Source organism: Hippocampus bargibanti, linkage group LG19, assembly GCF_051943395.1.
Source record: "Hippocampus bargibanti isolate YZ-2025 linkage group LG19, ASM5194339v1, whole genome shotgun sequence".
In the NCBI taxonomy this organism is placed as follows: Eukaryota; Metazoa; Chordata; class Actinopteri; order Syngnathiformes; family Syngnathidae; genus Hippocampus; species Hippocampus bargibanti.
Window position 1 is genome coordinate 2,321,640 of NC_142752.1, and position 19,592 is coordinate 2,341,231.

The 19,592-nt window shown below is 35.7% G+C and overlaps 1 protein-coding gene across 12 annotated transcripts in view; it reads right to left on the reverse strand.

Moving 5' to 3' along the window:
- Nucleotides 1-19,592, reverse strand: part of nrxn3b (neurexin 3b) — a 181,692-nt gene that overhangs the window by 7,873 nt on the left and 154,227 nt on the right. For 11 of the 12 annotated variants that reach the window (XM_089022743.1, XM_089022745.1, XM_089022742.1 and 8 more), the window contains 3 exons: nt 18,568-18,657; nt 16,442-16,752; nt 6,579-6,657 (listed from right to left, as the gene is read on the reverse strand). In XM_089022743.1, the coding sequence (XP_088878869.1) occupies nt 6,579-6,657; nt 16,442-16,752; nt 18,568-18,657 (480 nt within the window). The remainder of the gene's footprint in view (nt 1-6,578; nt 6,658-16,441; nt 16,753-18,567; nt 18,658-19,592) is intronic. The other variant, XM_089022746.1, reaches the window with a different exon arrangement.

A 19,592-nucleotide genomic window follows, 5' to 3' on the forward strand; every position in this document is an offset into this window, starting at 1 on the left:
CTGATAATGATCCCCACGTGACGTCACGTTAAACACATAAATAACGCAATGGTGAATGACTGTGTGTTGCACCAAGACAACTGTTTGATATTCGCTGACGCAAATTCCCAGCAGACAAATCAGCCCATTTTCAACAGAGCTTGGGCGCCATCTTCTGCATTTTCTGGGTGCTACATTGCGTCATTGACGGCTCGAATTGATATGCGAGGACTCCTTTAATCGATTGCAAACATGTATGCTTTCCTCTTCAGAACTATTTGAATCATCTTCATAACTGGATGAGTAACAAGAAAGCATCTTCTTCGAATCTGAAGCCATTGTTTTGATTCTTGAGCAAGGCAAGACGTCTTGGCGTGACGTCACAAACTGGGGGCGGGACTTTCTGAAAATCCACAATTCACAGCTCAATTTGTTGCAGTTTTAGCACACTTTAAGTCATTTTTCTTGGTGTTTTGCATTTGACTAAAAATATCAGCCTGCGTGTTTTGGGTATTTTAGATGCTATAAAACGTTTTTTCTGATGTCAGTTAGGAAACAAAAAAATGGTGTCGGTTGTCCTTTAAGCGGGGAAGAAAAAAAAACAATCATAAGAAACAATATCAGAAGCAAATATTTCAAATCTTTGACATTTTCATTCAAAAAATAAAATAAAAAAACAGAGGTTGCACATATGTAAAAAAAAAACATAAATGTGTCCTAAGGGCAATAAATAAGAATAAAAAATTAGCAAGCAAGAAAAGGCATTAAATTGATCACACGATACCAAAGATGCACAACCAGAAAGCACACACTGGGGCAGACAATTAACTAATTCACTGCCATTCACGAATTCATTCGAGAATTGAAAATATGACATCGAGCGTCATTCCCTAAATAGTTCGTTTTTTTTTTTTTTTTGCTTGTTTGGGTGCCGATAAAGTGCTGGCCATGGCCTCTGGCGTTTCCCTTTTTTCTGTGTTCGTGGTTTGTTACAGCTTCAGCTGTTGTTAAAGTGCTATAAAAATCAATGTATGTTATTGCCTTTTGTACATCCGCCCCCATTTAAAGCTAATATAACTCCAGACCCACATAATTTAGGAATTCACTTTTTTTCCTAATAAAAGAAGATAGTCTAAGGTTTGTTACGCTGCATTGAATCTTTATGTAGTCCTAAAACTTAATATTCTATGGATCCTGGAATTTATGTGAGAATGACAAAAACCCTGGCACTGGAGTGGGCACATTTTGGCACATGTCTGGCAGTGAATAAGTTAAAAGAGAGGAAAGGGCAGTGTTACCGCCTTCCTTCAACTAATAATAAGCATTTGTATTATTAGTTAGTTTAAAAAAATGTTTTTTTTTTGGTTAGTATTTTCAACAGGGGACAGGGCGTGCGGTCTGGATGTACGTCAGAAAGGAAAGGAACATTTTCTATTCATTTTTTTTTTAATTCTAGTGTTAGATGTTGGGTTCACGCATGCTTCAGTAAGTTGCATTTAGGGAGAGTAAGTAAACATCATCACTCTATGACAAGCTTGGGGGCGTTTGGGGGGTAACTGTCACCAAGGGCTGTAGGATGACTTTTTTTCAGGCAAAGGAAAAAAAAAATCGGGGTGAAGGACGTGACGTCTAATTAACATTTTGGTCCCAACAAAGGGCACAAGTGAACCGATCCACGATTTAAACGTGAGCAACCAACAGCCTTTGTCTGACAGATACGACAGTAGAGGTGAGTTCCACAAGAGGGGATTGATTCAGACATAGAACTACTGAAGGCCTAGCGATGAAATCCACTGCCCGCCACTGCTCAATAGTCATATTGTATCATGCAACCGTAATCGGCGGCCATTTTGCTCCCCCTATAATAATAATACGTTTAATTTATAAGCGCCTTTCAAAACTCTCAAGGTCACTTTACAGTCATGGAATCAGTTTTTCTGTGGGTGAGCAGCGGCAATCACAATCGCCAGCGTTCACTCAACCCAGAAGAACTCAAATAGATGGAAAGCTAGCTAGAATAACTCACATAGATAGAAAGCTAGCTAGTTAGCTAATAAATAGATAGCTCGAGAGCTAGCTATATAGCTTATAGCTAGCTATACCCCGAGTACAGCCAAGCCGAATACATCATCATCGAATCGATGCTGCGGAGTGAAAAATAAGGCCAAAGTGACTGAGTTCGAGGCAAAATTGATCTCACTCTGCCCTCGTTTCCTTGCCAGTGTTACTTTACATACTATCCACAAAACATTCGCTAGCGAGAAAGCTGCGGCAGTCAAAAAAAGGCTTCAAATAGGTGCAGAGGACCTTGATGTTTTGGTAAACACTTTAATCCCGGCGCCTAAGCTCTTGCGCAAGCATTTCTTCTCTCCGGTAAACACGGCGCTTTGCTTACCTACCCAAATTTTGTTTGCGTTACCGCACTTGGAACGCGATTGGAGGGATGAACATACTGTAACTCACCGTTTGACTTCTCTTTTTTTTAAAAGATGACGCGTGTGGAGATACAGTCTCAGCACTGGTAGCTTTTATCGCAAAGAAAGAGTAGCAGAACCGATCGTTTTCGGGGTATTTCACAGTCTGAATGTTAAAGGTTTTTCCTTATCACCATTGGAGGCAAGAAAATAGATAACTATATAAATGTACCTACAGGATTTCGAGGCTTTATTAAGTAAATAAGCCGGCAATCTTGGTCGATGAGGATTTTCAGCGGTTTAAAGGTCGCGGATGTCCCGAATGTGTCGAATGGCATTTTGACACTTTCTTCCCGCGTTTGCTGAGACACCCGAATGGAGATGAATCGTGACCGCCAGGAAAGGATTTGGCCACGCGAGCAAGCCGAAAATCCACCGAGTGCTAACGCTAACCAAGTACAATGGGATTCCAACCCGGAAAATTTTGAAAGACTCGGTAATTTAAGGACTGGAAATCACATTATGGGCCGCAGACCCTCTGGAAGCACATTCATTCACTTCGCAGACTGATTACCAGATGTCCATAAAACGAACGCACCCGGGATTAAATCGCCGCTTTCAAATCACCTTGAAAAATAAAAAAATTAAAAAATGACGGGTCGCTGACGACTATTTTTACATATAACGACGCAGAACGAAAAAAAAAATCAGCTGGTGCCATTAAAATGGAAATGGGTGCGCTTGATTAGCACCCGGACCATCTGTTACTCTGCCCACCGATCTCGCTTTTATACTGACGACTTTGTCATGCGAATGGTCGCGACTCTCCTTCGTTTGCTCTCTTGTGGAACTCACGTGGGACCAAAAGGGATAACGCTTTCAACACTTTTGTTTGTCAATAAAAAGACAAGACAGCGCCACCAGAGGACACCCCGCACAAAAGCAGACAGACGAGGTCGGGCTAACGTCACAATGAGGAGAATAGAGAGAGACAACCAGTTCAAGCTTAAAAGGGAGGAAAATACGCTAACGACATGCTACACAAGTTAGCGGACGGTCATGGGCGACGGACAAGCGGCAATGGAGGCCAATCATAGGCGTGCTAAAGCAGTGCGGCGGGTGGGGGGAGGGGTGTCGAGAGGAGGATTTATGTGTTAGTTTTATGGTGCTACGCTACAATCCGATACGGGCCGAGGGTCGGGGGGTAGGGGGTGGGTTACATGCTACAAATGCCTTCTACTTGGAGCAACAGATAAAATAGAAAAACAGATATACTTGGTCGCAATCAAAGTCTTTTTATGCCATCTGCATTCCGACGGTTGATGCAGAGAGGCGGGGGTAAAAGAAGATGGGGGGGTGGTGGTGGTGGTAGGGGATGGGGGAGGGGGGGGTTGGTCGATCGGTTCGTTTACACGCAACTTTCTTCAGACAGAATGGGGTCGCCCTCATGAGGCAGAACAAAATGGCGATGGCAATAAAAGATTTGGTTGCCTTTCATTTCGCTACGATGGGGGGGTGGGAGAAACGGGGGGGGGGGGGTGTTTAGTTTCAAAGCCGTATGGCACAAAATCATAAATCCACACAAACTAGATGAAAAGGAGGAGAACTTTGAAATGTTTTTTTTTTCCCAACCACCAAAAGTTCATGCGGCACAAGATGAGGCAACGGCGGGAGGAGGAGTGGCTTTATCCTTGCTTGGAGGATGAACGGTGGGTCATGACACAGATACACACACACACAAAAAAGAAAGAAAAAACAAACAACAAAACAGAAAATTACCCCAGTCGCAACCTCCCAACCGACAAATTAAAACCACCACTCCAAAGGAAATCACAAACAATGACAAATAAAACACAAGGAGGCCCAGTAAATGGGCCATAATCAACATTAAAGATGTTCAAACAGGAGAAAGACTTAACAAAATAAAAGTAACAAACAGAACGTAAATTGAACATCATGTCATGCATAACGAGTATTATAAGTGGGTTCAGGAATGAAGTTATGAATTTCTGTGTCGACATGACAAAATGTCCACGAAGGGGGTACTGTATGTAAATATTTGGATCAAAACGGTACTTCATTTTCCTTAGCATTTTGTATTCCGATCTGTCGGATTACATTTACATTTTTTTTCCTTTATTAATAAATGGATGCTTTTGTGTATGTGGGGGGAGGGGGACAATGCGCACAGAAATTCGAGGATATCTGTTCTCTATTAGAATGTGTTAGGTAAGGCGGACCTCCAACGGAAGGAAACAGAGGTACAAACGAGAGAAGAAGAAGAGGAGGAGGAGGGGGGGGGGGGGGGGGGGGGGAAGAGGCTCGGTTGCAGTTAGTCTGCCCCATACCACTTTTGTCAATTGCTGAAAGCATCTTTGTCCTCCAAAACAAACTCAAAATGTATCCTCGGTCAAAAAGGGGGGAGGGGGGGGGGGTACACCCACAGCAAACCCAGGGAAACTCAGCAAGAGGACGGATACATTTTGAAGCATCAGTGCGGGTGGCATGGGGGAACGGGGATTTGGAGGAGGGGGGTGGGGGGGTCTTTGATGCTAATTTTGCACTTTAGCAAGTAAAGCTGCCTCTCCAATCTACAATGCTGAGAGACCAAAATTAGTATCGGCGACGCCATCATGTCAGCGGCCGAAATTGGCCCCCGCAGCTAAGTGTAACTTTCAGGTCAGGATTTTTTTTAAAAGTTTTAATTGATTTTACAGAGCCTGATTTACTACTACTACTAATAATAATACATTTTATTTTAAGCGCCGTTCAAAGCTCTCAAGGACACTTTACAGTCACAGACAAGGATAGATACAATAATAAAAAAAAATACAATTATAAATAGAATACAATAAATTATATTAATATCATAAATATTAATACATTATAAATAAATTATAAATATAAATAAATAAGCTAACAACAAAATAATAAGATCTGGGTCTGTTCAAGGTGCCGGGGTTTTCGGTACTGGCTACTCCTACAGCAAATCTTCAGGTGTGCTGGTCAAAGTCTCAAAACTATGCATAAATAGTGCATACAAATATTTTTTGGTAGTTTTTTTTAGTTAAGTTGAGTCAAATAGAACCTTACTGTAATCCTTTTGCTAGCTTCCTTAGAAAAGCTCGCAATCGTCAAAAACCGGACGCAACGTAGGGTAGTTGCGTTTAACCTTAACCTGACTTGTATTTTCAACCACTATTTTTTTTTGTTTGTTATTATTCTGATTCATCAAAATGTCTACAGATAGAAAACAGCTGTTGTGCGCGGACAATTTGGTACACCATTATATTGTGCAGAAAAAAAATATATATATATATATATATATATATATATATCAGAAAACGGGCTTTGACGATAAGTCAACTTAAAAAAATACACAAAAAAGACATATTTGGTTCTAATAATGCACTGGTGTCAAAGTCAAGGCCCGGGGGCCGAATCCGGCCCAACACATAATTTCTTTCGGCCGGCGAAAACTAATCAAACGTGAAATTACATGACGCTTGCTAAAATCCATTTTTTGATGTAAACCACAATAACAGTCATTATTCGTGACTGCAGATTTGAAAACTAGTTATTCATTAATTTTATGTGCGCTCTATATGTAATATGTGGAGGGGATTAAACATTCAAATGGCTTCCCCAAATTCATAACGGCCCTCGAGAGGAAACCATAAATACAATGTAGCCCGCGGCAAAAAAATGACATTGACACCCCGGTTATAACGCTATCATCGCTAGCGTGTCAAGTTCAGCTAGCCTGAAAACGCAATTAAGGCGCCCGCCATTTGCAATGTTAGTAAATCAGGCTCAATATGCTTAAATGACTGTAATTTACTGCCAATGTGGATAGAAAATTAAATTTCCCCATCGCAAAGTGCTCATTACGGATATATAAAACCACCCATACACAAGAATTTAGTAGGAAATGAAAACGTTAGCAGAGCGTGTCCTTTTTTTTCTTTTTACACAATCCCACTAAATTCGTGTGTGAAAAGGTATTCCAAGATGGCGTTTTTCCCAAAATACAATTTTTTAGTTACACTTAAAGCTCCAATGGGACATGATGCAAAGAGGCAAAAATCCAAAATAAAAAGAAATAATTAATAACTTTGTCGGGATGACGAGGGGTTAATCGGACTTGGATTCGAAGCAAGCACAATTTGACACACTCAATCCCACCTGTGTGTCCGGAATCGCACTCTTCTAGATCCTCGTCGTCACTGGAGCACTCGGCTGATGAAACAATGTCATCCGTTGTCTACAAAGAAACACATGGCATTTTTTACTTATTAATATTCAGTATTAATATTCAGTATTAATAAAAACAATGCGCATCAGTGACAAGGGGTAAATAATCATTGAATGTTTAAACAAAACTTTAAAAAAATAGATAACTAATAGATAGCTAGCATAGATAACTAATCTAGCATAGATTAGTTGTCTTTAGATTATTCACTAGCATAGATATCATAGGTAACTAATCGGAAGTAACTAAAATAGATGGAAAGTGAGCTAGCTAGCGAGCAAATAGCTAATAAATAGCTAGCTAGCGAAGAGATAGCTAGTAAATAGCTATCAAGATAGGGAGATAGCTAGCTGGCTTTTAAGATAATAGATAGCCAGCTATATACCCAGCCAGCCAGCTAGATAGCTAATAGATAGCAAATAGATAGATAGCTAAGTAGCTAGTCAGATATTTGCTGGTGTGAAATGTAAATTTCTCCACTGCGAGACAAATAAAGGTAGATCCAATCCAATTCAATCCAAATATACAGCTAGTTAAGTAGTTTGCCAGATAACCAGCTAGATATTTTACAGTAAACATCAAATTGGAGTGAAAAATAAGGTGTAAAGTGTTAAAAAAATAGCCAGCTAGATAACCAGCCAGCCATCTAGATAGCTAATACATAGAAAATAGATAGCAAATACAGTAGATAGATAGCTAGGTAGCTAGCCAGGTAGAGATTTTACAGTAAACATCAAATTGGAGTGAAAAATAAAGTGTAACGTGTTCAAAAATATAAAGTGGGTGAGTGATGTCTGAAAGGCATCCCAATCCATTCAGTAGCTTATGTATTTTGTGTTTCTACTTCTTTCTTTTCTTTCCTCTTCCTTTCATCATTTTGCTGCTGTGAAATGTAAAAGTCTACACTGCGAGACTAAAGGTACATCTAATCCAATTCTGCTCAGGATGCTGCTTTTTTCATAAAAAAAAAAATGAAATATTCCAAACATGTCATCGGGGTGTTTGTGTACACATAACACCTAATTAAGTGATCAGGCATTAGTAGGCTAGAAAGTGGTGCATTTTAAGCAAAAATAATATAAAATGCAGCCTTCTGGTAAACAGGACATTAAAAGTGAAGCCACATCATGGGTGTAAATGATTGCTGAAAGAGGGTTACTGCTTGTTATGATGATGATAATGATCATGATCACGACGACAGATGTGGGCGGCGGGCACACAGAGACATGAAATAGCCACTTCACAGTTGCTTCCAGCAATTTACAACAAAATGGTTGAAATCCTCGACTCCCTGTAAAATATGAAAAAACTCTTATACAACATGGGCTATAAAGTTGGAAATTGTAATACCAGGGAGATTAATTTAATTTAGTTAATGTATTACTGTGGAAAGTATTTGTGGTTTTTTTTTCCTGTTGGAATGATCTTTTCAAGTCTACGATTGCCGTGCGAGATGGTTGTTTTTTTGCGGCTGCGCGTGGGGGAGTGGTCGCGCTGAATGTCACGATTTCTGTGCCGTGACTTTAGCGGTCAAACCCAAGTTTGCTCAAAAATAAGTACCGTATTTATTCAAGTATAACGCGCACAATTTTCTACCTACAAAAACAACTCAAAGTTTGGGTGCGCGTTATAAACGAGGCCTGGGAAAAAAATGCTCATATATATTTAATGGTTTATCCCTTCCAGGAGGGGGCAGCATTTTCATGGCTATTCTCGCCCTTCAGTTTTGATTCTCGGAAGGACCCGGATCACACGCATTCCTTTTTTTTTAAATCATTGATCACCATTTCTTTTCCTCGTCTCGCCCACACTGAAACGTGAGTTAAGCATTTCTGTTTTGCACAATTAGCAATACCAAAAGTGAAAGAAAATTTTTGGCAGATTTTTAATTGAAAATTAGGGATGCGCGTTATACTCGAATAAATACGGTACTTCTTTTTCCTTAGAATTTTAGCATTTTGTATTCCGATCTGTCGGACCAGATATCGTTTTATTTAAATTGAAAATGTTTTTTTTGGTACAGTTCAAAGATTAAGTTAGCCATTTTGTTTTTGCAAAGCAGGTGTTCTTTTGTGTTTTACAGCCTTTGTCACACAAAATCTGTTCCCTTTTCTATGGCGTTGGAGGTAATCAACATAAATTCTCTCTCATTTGATTGCTGCATAAATTACACCAAATTATTCAGTGATGGGGAAAAAATATACTGGATGAAAAAGCTGATTTCAAAAGTGGAATCTTAATGCAGAATGTCGTTGAATGACAGCATTTGATGGTTATGGTAGCAAAGCGAATTAGCGCATATGTGTCTCTTTGGGTTTCAGCAATAAACTCTGGTTTATGATTGATATGGATTTTCTTTCAGGTTATATATACGTACAAGGGATCATTCCTCAAGATGGTGGAAAAAGAAAGCTACGTTTCTCATCAAGTGTTTAATGGTGATGAGAACGGCCTTTTTTGGAAAAAGATGCCTAACGATAATAATAATAATAAGAAGAATAATAAAACAACTTTATTATAAAGTACAGTTTATTTATTTAACTACAATACCATAGCACATTTATTATACATAAAATACGGTATATCTTGTGTAGTTTTAAGGCTTATTTAATAGAAAATTATGTTTTGTGGGGACCTGGGAACGGATTCTTCTCATTTTAATAGTTTCCTATGTGAAATTAATGTTTGGAACACACACTTTTCACCTTACACACACTTTCTAACATTGAAGTGTCAAGTTTGACATTTACCCACGCGCCATTCATCTTAATGAAACGTTTCATTTTGCACCCCTGCCTCGACGGCTGTGATTGAAAGACTCTTGCTTAACACAGAGGCAACGACGTTCCACACAAAACCCAATCAGACCCTCCCGCGGTAGGAGAACGACCCCAAAAATAAATAAATAAATAAAAGGGACAAAAGGAATTGTTGGAGCGCAAAAAGCCATAAACAGTTGTGCGTGTGCTGAGAAGCGAACCAGTAATGGAGGAACAGAATGATGTGGTTGGCCAAATACGACCAAAAAAAAAAAAAAGGATTTAACAGCTGGGGAAATCCAATTCTCGAAATCTCCATAACATAGAAAATGATAGATATACTCTAGGAGGAAAAAAAAAAATCACAAAACAACAATTATTACAGGTAACATCCAACTTACGACCAGCTCGACTTACAACCACCCCTACTTACGACCACCAGACCCTATTTTTAAAATGTTAATTCTACGCCTGTCACCGCAACGCGCTAGCAGGCCGGCAACGCGTACGCCAATTTTGGCCATCTCACTCTCGCACAGCAATCGACCGTGTGATGTCATTTAGCCTCTGAGTCTGTATTCAACATTTTGAATGGATTTCGACTTACGAACATTTCGACTTACGACCGTTTGGTCGGATCCGAGCTCGGTCGTAAGTAAGCTGGATGTTACCTGTATTTGATTCTTGTGGGATTAAGTGTCCTTTCAATTTTGTTGACATACTGTCATGGAGGTACTACTACTCCTCCTCCTCCTCCTACTCCTCCTACTACTACAACTACTACAACTACTACGACTACTAAAACTACTACAACAACAACTACTATTACGACTACTACTAATAATAATACATTCAATTTCTCAGCGCTTTTCAAAACTCTCAAGGTCACTTTACAGTCACAGGATCAGTTTTTCTGCGGGTGAGCAGCGGCAGCCACATGCGCCAGCGTTCACTCAACCCAGAAGTAACACAAATAGATAGAAAGCTAGCTAGCTAACAGATAGCTAATAGATAGCCAGCTAGACAGTTAACTAACTATATGGCTATCTAATTTCCCATAGGAAACCATTAAAATGAGAATAATCCGTTCCCAGGTCTCCATAAAATGTAATTTTCAACTAAATAAGCCTTGAAAACTAAACAACGAAAAAAGTTTTGATGGAGGAGATAAAAGTGGCTATTTGAGGAGAGATGCTTCATTATCGAAGCTAAAACTATAACGCCGTATCAACAAAGCATTTTTCTTTAAAAAAAAAAAAAACTCCCACGTATACCATCCACCGTCTGCGTGAGAAAAAAAAAAACAGAAAGCTGTCAGTCGAAACGTCACGGCCGATTTATCTCCGCGACATCGTTCTGCTTCTTAACACGGCAAACAACCGTGGCAGCTAAATCAATAAATAAGCAGTCCTCATTAAATCAGCTTTTACTTCTGACTGCTTTCTGCACATGAAGCAAGGGGAGGATACCTCGCGGGATCAATACAGACAACAACAAAAAAGAAAAGGAGAACCCGTCTGGAATATAAGACACCTCTCAAAGATGTTCACAATTGAAGAACCAACACAACTGCAGCAGCAGGAACAAACTATAAAGATGGATCAAGACAATTTAAAGACAAAATAAAGACAAAAGTGGTGAAAATGATGCTTAGATTTGCTGGAACAACATCCATTAGCTGACCAAAATAATCAAAACGCCATAGACAGGCTCACAAAAGGTGTGATTCTACTTTAACATTATACTCAAAACGCATAGATTCTTTATCCTTTGCAAAGACTGATGCATATTCATTCCTGCATCTTGCGAAATCAGTGGTACAATATCATTAAACTACAATTTAAAGGCAAAATAAAGACGAAAGTGGTGAAAACAATGCTTAGATTTGCTGGAATTACATCCTTTAGCTCACCCAAATTCTCAAAACGCCATAGACAGACTTATGAACGCTGAAATTCTGTTTTAGCATCATACTGAAAATGCATAGATTCTTTATCCTTTGCAGAGACTGATGCATATTTTTTCCTGCATCTTGCAAAATCAGTGTTGAAATATCCTTGAATTAAAATTTAAAGACAAAATAAAGACAAAAGTGCTTAGCTTTGCTGGAATAACATCCAAGAGCTGGCCAAAAAAAAAAACAATTCAAACGCCATAGACAGGCTAATAAATGTTGAGATGAAAATTGGATTGGATTGGATTGGATATGCCTTTATTAGTCTCACAGTGGAGAAATTTACATTTCACAGCAGCAAAGTGATAAAAGGATAAAAAATGAAAATGCATATATTCTTTATCTTCTGCAAAGACTGATGCATATGTATTCCCTCATCTTATGAAATCAGTGGGTAAGGCCATCTTAAAAAAAAAAATCTGCATTTATATTATAGCCAGAGGTGGCCAAGGTGCGCATACAAGAACAAGAAGCACAATTCCCTTTGAATTGGGACCAAAAATTGAATAAATAAAATATAAAAATTGCAATAAATAGTTAATTTTTGACTCCATTAGTGTCGCTTCATATGTGCACTTCTTATTTAAAGCCTTACCCCTTCCCCGATAGCTTCAGCTGCCTCAGTAGGCCATCTTTCTCTCCTCTGGAGGGGGCGGGGGGGTTAAAAAAAAAGGCTAAAAAAGCTTCAGGGCTTCCAAAAAGCACGAGTATGATACGGTACTGTCTGGGAAAAGCGAAAAAAAAAAGGAATCTCAAGCACAGACGATGATGTTCCACTGAGTCATCCCATCATGCCACGTTGCTCTTGAACACACCACACAGTCAGAAGAAATGACCTTCACATGTTTTTTTTTTTTCCGCCCTGAAGGGGGGTGAAGGAAACTGAGAAACAAAGCCTTTTGAGAAACAACACATTATGGAACCCCATTACTTCTTCTATCATACCCAATTTGGTTTATTTACAAAGGCAGAATGCCTGATGGCTATAGCCCGGGGTGTGTGAGTGTGTATGTGTGCGTTTTGAGCAGATGAGAAGGAAAAAAAATAAAAATAAAGAAGAAGAAGCCAGACAAATCAATTGTCCTCAAGCACTTCATCCCGGCAGACAGTTGCCATGGATATGCAATATGGTTACACGTTGGGAGATCAAAGTGACGACGCTGAGGCAAGGGCATATCAAAGGCGGGATTCAAAGCAACTTCTTAATATTCCCGTCGGGGACGCTTGGTCACCTAAAACTTTGGAGATATTTCATATAGAGGCAGACAAAATCGGCGGTAGGTTTCTGTTCGACAAGACTGCGCGTTTGGTTTGGAATTTTAATTGTATTTTTAATAATAATAATAATAATAATAATTATTATTATTATTAGTAGAAGTAGTAGTAGTAGTAGTAGTAGTATTATATAATATATATAGTAGTATAATAATAATAATAATAATAATAATAATAATAATAATATTATTATTATTATTATTATTATTATTATTATTATTATTATTATTATTGAGTGGAGATTACTGAAATGCACTACTACTACTAATAATAATAACATTTTATTTCAAGCGCCTTCCAAAGCTCTCAAGCACAATTTACGGTCATAGACAAGCATAGATACAATAATAAATAAAATAAAATTGCAAATAGAATACTATAAATTATAAATAAATTATAAATACAATCACAGACTATATTTGTGACTGCTTTATTTCTTGTATATGATTGGATTGGATTGGATTTTATTCGTCTCGCAGTGGAGAAATTTACATTATACGGCAGCAAAGTTATGAAAGGTAGAGGAAAGGAAAGAAAGAAGTAGAAAAACAAAATACAGGAGCTGCTAGAAAGGCAGCAGCTCTCGCGGCGCCATCTTGAAGTAAAAAAACTAAATAACAAATAATATGACAACACAAAGACACAGAGTCATTCATTCTTCAGCATGTGCTGTACCCTCGTTATAATAATAATAATAATAATAATAATAATAATAATAATAATAATAATAATAATAATAATAATAATAATAATAATAATAATAATAATAATAATACATTACATTTTAAGCGCCTTTAAAAGCTCCCAAGAACACATTAATAAATAAATAAACAACTAAATAAAAAAATAAAAAAATAAAAAAAAAGCAAATAAATAAATAACCGAATACATCCATAAAAATGAATGATTAAATGAATACATCAATAAATGCATATATAAATAAATACAATAATTGATAAACAAACAAGTAAATAAATAAATAAATATAGTAATAATAAATAAACAAAAAAAGAGATAAACAAATAAATACATAAAAATAAGTAAATAAATAACTGAATACATACATTAAAAAAAATTGGTTACATAGCGATTATTTCTCTTTTTCTGCGGGACCAACCGGCGTACACGGACGGCGCGGTAAAGGCTTTGCTGGCGCACAGAAAACTCGAATTGCCCAGAGGCCAAAGGCAGCCACTTTCAAACAAGCTCGTTCATCTTCTCCTGGAAAAGGAAATGGGTCTTCGGCCCTGATTCTTAATCACCCCCACTACACCCCCCCCCCCCACCCCGCCTGCCGCAGTGTACAAGGTCATCAAGGAAGCCTTGCGACAAACAAACTCACTCACGCTCAGCGTGCACCATACGCCTGCAGTTTTCTAGCCTTTAGGTCATCGCATGCATTTGGGCTATCGAGGCTCAGAAGCACCAAATAAATAAATAACTAAAAATAAATAAAACAATAACAATTTAACACAATAACAAAAATAATTTTTCCACTGTGAGAATAAATAAATAAATAAATAAATAAATAAATAAATAAATAAATAAATAAATAAATAAATAAAAATTGAATGACTAAATAAATAAAGCAATAAATTCATACATAAATAAATAAACTAATCTATAAAACAATACATTGGTAAAAAAATAAATACATACATAAAAAATCGTAATAATAAATAAACAAACACAAACAAATAAATACATAAAAAATAAGCAAATAAATAACTGAATATATACATAAAAAAATTAATGCCTAAATAAAGAAATCAATAAATCCTGACATAAAAAAATAAAAACATCTATAAATAAATAAATAATAAATAAATAAATAAATAATAGTCATAATAAATAAACAAACACATAAACAAATAACTACATGTAAAAAAAGCAAATGAATAAATAACTGACTACATACATTTCTCCACTGTGAGAATAAATAAATTAAAATAAAATAAAATAAAATAAAATAAAATAAAATAAAATAAAATAAAATAAAATAAATAAAAAAATAACAAAAATAAAAACTAATCAATACATAATACACAAAATAAGCAAATAAATAACTGAATACATGCATAAAAATGAATGATTAAATAAATAAATTCATACATACATAAATAAAATAATCTATAAACAAATACATAAATACATAAAATTAGTAAGAATAAATAAACCAACAAACATAAACAAATAAATACATAAAAATAAGCAAATGAATAAATAAATAACCGGAATACATACATTTCTCCACTGCGAGACTCATAAAAACGAATCTAAACCAATCCATTTCGCCGCTTTGTTCGCCTTCACTGCCGTTCTGCCATTCCAATTGGACACGCGTAGAAAGTTCAACCAACCACCAACCTCTCGAGTCACCTCAGTCACACTCCATACATCCGCATATGATTGTTTTGAGCCAGCAGCATGCTGCGTAGGCGTCGGCTGATGAAACAGGAGAGTTACGCGCGGCAAATACACCAACAAGCATTTCCTACACTTCGACACACGCTGTGAACAATGTAGTGGCACATCCATTACAAAGGCCCCTTGTGGTGTGATCACCCCGCAGCGACCTGCTTGGCGCTCCAACCGTCACCGTCACACACATCCAAGATCACCCGTGTGGTACCGGTAAATTCAAACACACTCGAGAAAATTGCCAACGGCATTTTTTTTTTTGTAGGAAGGTCAAGTGAATACATCTGACCCACAGATAAGTCACGTCACGCAACAAGGAACGAAAGCCCGGAAGGAAAGAAAGTATCTTCTGTTTGCGTGTCCCCTCGGAGTGATCATTAATTAAGCGTGAGATTGGCTCTTGCCACCAGGCCCTCATTGTCGCCAATCCCAAGCAGTGCGAGGATTTGCTGAATCTCACCTGAGAGACTCAGACAGCCAGTGTTTGGCAAGTGGATTGAAAATAGATTCGCAAGGAGACAATGTTAGCTTCGGTCTGCTAAACATGCACATGTGCACATGCTTATGGAGCATTTTCTCAAAAGGCTGAATTTAAACATGGTTTCAGTACAAATACACAAATATTAATAAATGAATAAATAAATATTTAAATATTTAATTGGTTAAATATTTAAATAAATAAATAAATAAATAAAATACTCATAATAAACAAACAAACAAACACAAACAAAAAAAACACAGCAAAATAAGCAAATAATTAAATAACTGAATACGTACATTAAAAATGAATGGCTAAATAAATAAATAAACAAATACATGAAATAGTAATAATAAACAAACAAACACATAATCCTGTGACTGTAAAGTGACCTTGAGAGTTTTGAAAGGCGCTTTGAAATTAAATGGATTATTATAAATAAATAAATAAATACGTTAAAAATAGTAATAATAAATAAACAAACACGAACAAATAAATACATACAAAATAACCAAATAAATAAATAACTGAATACATACATTAAAAAAATGAATGACTAAATAAATAAATACAAAAATTCATACATAAATAAATAAAATAATCTACAAACAAAACAAATAAATAAATAAATTCATACATAAATAAATAAAATAATCTACAAATAAATAAATTAATAAATGTTAGAAATAATAAATAAATAAATAGTGATAATAAATAAATAAACAAACATAAACAAATAAATACAGAAAAAATAAGCACATAAACAAAAAAACTGAATACATACATAAAAAATGAATGACTGAATAAATAAATACATTCATACATAAATAAAATAATATATAAACAAACAAATAAATAGATAAAAAAACAAGCAAATAAATCGGAGAAATAGAGGTGAAAAAATCCTACCTGAATGGTGGGTGGCGAGCGTTGCTTACGAGTAGTGGTCGTGGACAAGGTCGTGGTGGTCTCGATAAAGGTAGTGGACATCTCCGGCGGGACCGAAGTGGTCGTGCGAGCCGCGCCCCTACTGGCCGGGACGTCGCCCACTAGCCGTACGCTGCCGTTCACCTTGATATTGGCGTGACCTTCGGCGGCCATGTTGAGAACCTTCAGCCCGTTGTAGTAGAGCCCCGAAAGCTGCCCCTGGTAAGGCCGCTTGCGGTCATTTCCACCAATGGAAATTGTCGCTTGGGTGTTGAAGATAGTGAGTTGCCGGCCTGAGATGGGAAGAGGTCAATTAATCAAAAATAATTAAAAAAAAAAAAACAGTAAATATGATGTGAAAACAGAAAGTTATAATGCTTTCAAGCGACGGATTGCATTTTTTTCAATTTTGATTTTAAATCAGAGCACAATTTTATAAAACTACTGCTCCGTCACCTTTCATTTAAAATGAATAAGTAAATGTACATATGAATAAATAACCAAATAAATACATAAATAAATAAATCAATAATTTGGCACATTTCCCCATTGTGGATTCTGATTCTGATATAAATACATACACACATGCACGCATGGATACACACACACACACACACACACTCCATAAACAAATAAATAAATAGATAAATATACAAATGAATAAATAAAAAGTAATACATGAATAAATACACACAGAAATACATAAATAAATAAATAAATAAATAAATAGAGAAATAGACAAATAAATAGCTAAATAAAGCACTAAATAAATAAAAATACAAATGCACAAATGAATAAATAAATAAAAAGTAATACATGAATAAATAAATAAATAAATATTAAAGGCTTTCTGATCCTGATATAAATACATAAACACATGCACGCATGGACACACACACACACACACACACACCATAAATAAATAAATAATAAGTAAATAGATAAATATACAAATGCACAAATGAATAAATAAATAAAAAATAATAAATGAATAAATGAAGGAATAATGAATGAATGAATAAATGACTAAATAAATAAATACATAAATAAATAGACAAATAAATAGCTAAGTAAATAAATAAATAGCTAAATAAATAAATAAAATAATCTACAAATAAATAAATAAATAAATAAATAAATTCATAAATAAATAAAATAATCTACAAATAAATAAATAAATAAATAAATAAATAAATAAATAAATCCATGTCCCAGCCTTAATGTGAAAAAGAGAACATATACACACACAAGTATGAAATAAATATGGCCCGGACAGCCAAATTTTTTTGCAATCAACATAGTTTGCACAAAACTATGATTTCATACACTTTAAAAGAAAACCACATTTACAATTTACAATAATGAATGAGCAATCCACGTTCACGGCATGTTTAATCCAAAAAAAAATAAATAAACACTGCGAAAACAACGTGTATTCATGATGAGATGTAGGAAAAAACACGGATTTTGCACAAGGGCTAGCAATTAAATAGCTGATCAGTATCATGCAAGCATGTTTTTGCGCATGTTTTCATACATTGGGGACACAGAATGAGGAAGGGGTGTGGGTTGGGGGGGGGCACAAGATGCTCATGTCACAAAATGGAGTAGCACATGTGCAACCATGCAGGCAGTAGCAGTTAATGGTATTTTTTTTGTATTTAGAGGTGTTTTAGCACTTGTTAAAGGGACTTTATAATGAGTTTATCTTGTTTTTTTTTGTGTAATTCCCTTTAGGTGTTGTTTATAATGTTGTTATGTTGAGTCATAAATTTGATTATGCGGCTAAAAAGAAAGGCTGAGGCAGATGGTGGGTTTGGATCTTCTGATTCTTCACATCTTGGTTTTCATTCCATTTCCGAGTCCCTTTAACTGGTTTCAAGGCGACAACAGAAAATTTCAATGACGCCCATGACAGATGAGAGCTAAGGGTAAATAAATAAATTAAAAAAAATGGGAGGAGGTAGCATTAAAATGGAAATGAAATTGTTTACATGTATTTATAGGGGATTTAAAGGGACGGTTTTCCATTCTCAAAAGGAGCAAGCCGATGGAATGAGAGCAAATCAAAGACGTACGTACATCGGAGAAGTCGGATAGAGCTTTACCTTTCTCCTGAAGCCAATCTTCTACGGGCCGGGTATATTTGAATGGGATTTTCTTATTTGCCATTTGAATGCGCTCAATGTCGCTGTTGCCTTAAAGTTTAACAAACAGTTTCAAAGGGTTGGCAACACACAAAAACACATTTATACAGTTGTTTAGAAGATTTTTTATATCCTTGTTTATGATTTTTTTTAAATAAAATATTTATGCAGTTTTAACCAAGCATCATTTGAGTATTATTATATATCATATTCTCTAGAAGATTCCACATCACATGTAAACCAGAGAGACCATTGAAGCTAAAAAAAAAAAAAAAAGGTATGATTAACCTTCAAGACTGAAATATGCTTAACAAAAAAAGCACCAAATACACCAAGTTCTGCAAAACAAGCTAAAAAAAACACATTCATTAGGTTACACAAGATAATGACGGATATTAAGCAGTCAAATAGGGAGACATCCACGAATCGTCTTCTTGTCAAACTAATTGGAGGTAACCGTGCGCTAACTCCCACTGGGCACCACCTGATTTTAAATCTCTCGGGCCACACGCTAGTTTGCTGCGGCGTTTTATGCACGGGATTTTTTTTTATATTTATTAATTTAAATTAAATATTTATTTATTTATTTATTTGTGTGTTTTTGTACTTATTTAGTTATCATTTTATTTATGTATTTTTTTTTTGTATTCGTTTATTTATTTGTTTATTGATCCATTTATTTATTTATTTATTTATTTATTTATGTGTTTTGGTACTGATTTCTTTATCTTTTTATGTATTTATTCATTTTTTTTATTAGTTTATTTATTTATTTATCTTTTAATCTAATTATGTATTAATTCATGTATTTATTCATGTACGTATTTATTTATTTATTTAGGTATGGATTTTTGTATTTATTTATTTATTTATTTATTTATCCATCCACTCATTATCTACAGTAAAGTCTCGTTATATCGATATCGGATATATGGATAGTCCCGGTTATATCGATACTATTTCTATGCACGCACGGAGAAAATTAC